At 41.7% G+C, this 1666-nt stretch overlaps 1 protein-coding gene across 1 annotated transcript; it reads right to left on the reverse strand.

Moving 5' to 3' along the window:
• Nucleotides 1-254: 254 nt before the first annotated feature.
• On the reverse strand, nucleotides 255-1432 carry PENK (proenkephalin). The gene is made up of 2 exons (XM_009705425.1): nucleotides 1391-1432; nucleotides 255-1233 (listed from the first exon to the last, which is right to left on the reverse strand). The coding sequence occupies exons 1-2, from the start codon at nucleotides 1430-1432 to the stop codon at nucleotides 568-570; spliced, it is 708 nt and encodes a 235-aa protein (XP_009703727.1). The 3' UTR covers nucleotides 255-567.
• Between the last annotated feature and the right edge of the window lie 234 nt (nucleotides 1433-1666).

Consider the following 1666-nt stretch of genomic DNA (forward strand, 5'->3'; position numbering starts at 1 on the left):
TTTAAACATTTATCCTGTTAACTAGTTAAAATGGGAGCAGTTAGAGCAAATACAATTACATTCACTTTAGAGCACATTTATTATCCTAGTATTCAGAGAAACTAAGAAAACTAAAGACAAAAATGTGTTTCAGCTGTGTGTGCAGTACAAGTTCTGTAATTACAGAAAAGGGGTTGGCATTGCTGTGATTGCTTAAAGAAAAATTGATGTTTGATTAAAAGACTGAGAGAAAATAAATAACATTTCAGAATGTATGCAGTTAGGATGAAGAATTTATTGTATATACAGTTCAGCAACTCTACTGTAGATGTACTTCCTCTTTAAAGAAAATGAATACAGTAATGAAAATAGTTCTAGCATGGAAACTACAATACAGACTGAAACTCGACTAAAACAGGAATTAGTTATTTGACTTGAAAGAACACAGAACCTGAAACAACAAATCGCAGGTTGCATCATTAACCAAGGACAGTAAAAAACTGTACAGTACAAGCAACACGTTACAATAAGTTATGACCAATAAGGCAGTCTTTCTCATTTAGGACAAAAGGGATAAAGGGAAAGGTATTAAAATCTCATAAATCCACCGTATCTCTTTTCCATCTCTGGGACCTCTTTGGAATAAGTTTCCCCATCTTCTTCTGAAGGGAGAATGGAGTCGGCGAAGCGCTTAAGAAACCCACCGTATCGTTTCTGGTAATCCAGCCACCACTCTGGCCTGCCCACTCTTCTCATGAAACCACCGTATCTCTTTTGCAGCTCTTTGGCTTCATCTTCCAATTCGGGGCTGCGCTTTATGCTTCTCATGAAACCTCCATACCTTTTGCTGACGTCCCCATCATTTTCGTTTATCTCTCGGTAACGCCCCGCTTCAGGGTTATCCTCTGTTCCCAGAAGCTCCTTCAGCAGATCAGAGGAATTAGCAAGCGCATCGTCATCTGAGTCTTTCTTCATAAACCCTCCATACCTCTTAGCCAGGATTTCTCCTCCGTTAGCTTCATCCTCCGGTTCTACGCGATAGAGCTCATCCATTTTCTTCATGAACCCCCCGTATCTTTTCATGAAGCCTCCGTACTTCTTTGCAAGCAAATGGTTCTCATCCAGCTCCTTCCTGTCTCCTGGAGCAGTGTTGCCATCCTCAGAAAGATCCAGCTTTGCCAGTTGCAGGAGCTCCTTGCAGGTCTCCCAGGCTTTGGCAGAAGGCAGCTTCCCTTCACATTCTAGTGTACATGCCTGAAAAACGGATGCGGTTTACTGAGAACGATTTGATAGTAACAAGCACCTCACTGCCACCTTGTCTTAGCTTTACTTGTTTTTAAAAGACCATGAGCAAGCCTCTCTTTGTGAGTGGCTTGGAAGGACTGCTCTTCGTGAACAGCTGATTTGGTACCTGTCTCTTCTGAAGTTCTTCATAACCCTCTCTGAAGGACATGGTTGTCTCCGCTCTAAGAGACAGAATACCGAACAAGATGGATCGTGGGTCCTGTACGTCAAGGCTGCCCCTATGTTTCTGTTTCAAAGGAAGCCACACGTACAGTTCCTGCACCTCTCTTACGCTTGGGTGCGTTGTTATGATTATTAGTTTTGTTTACTACTGGGAAGCTAAAAACCAATTGTGGTTTGCTTCATAATGAAAGTGTAGAAGTGTATTCAATCTTCATAATTA

This window comes from Cariama cristata, unplaced genomic scaffold (genome assembly GCF_000690535.1).
Source record: "Cariama cristata isolate BGI_N322 unplaced genomic scaffold, ASM69053v1 scaffold39378, whole genome shotgun sequence".
Lineage (NCBI taxonomy): Eukaryota > Metazoa > Chordata > Aves > Cariamiformes > Cariamidae > Cariama > Cariama cristata.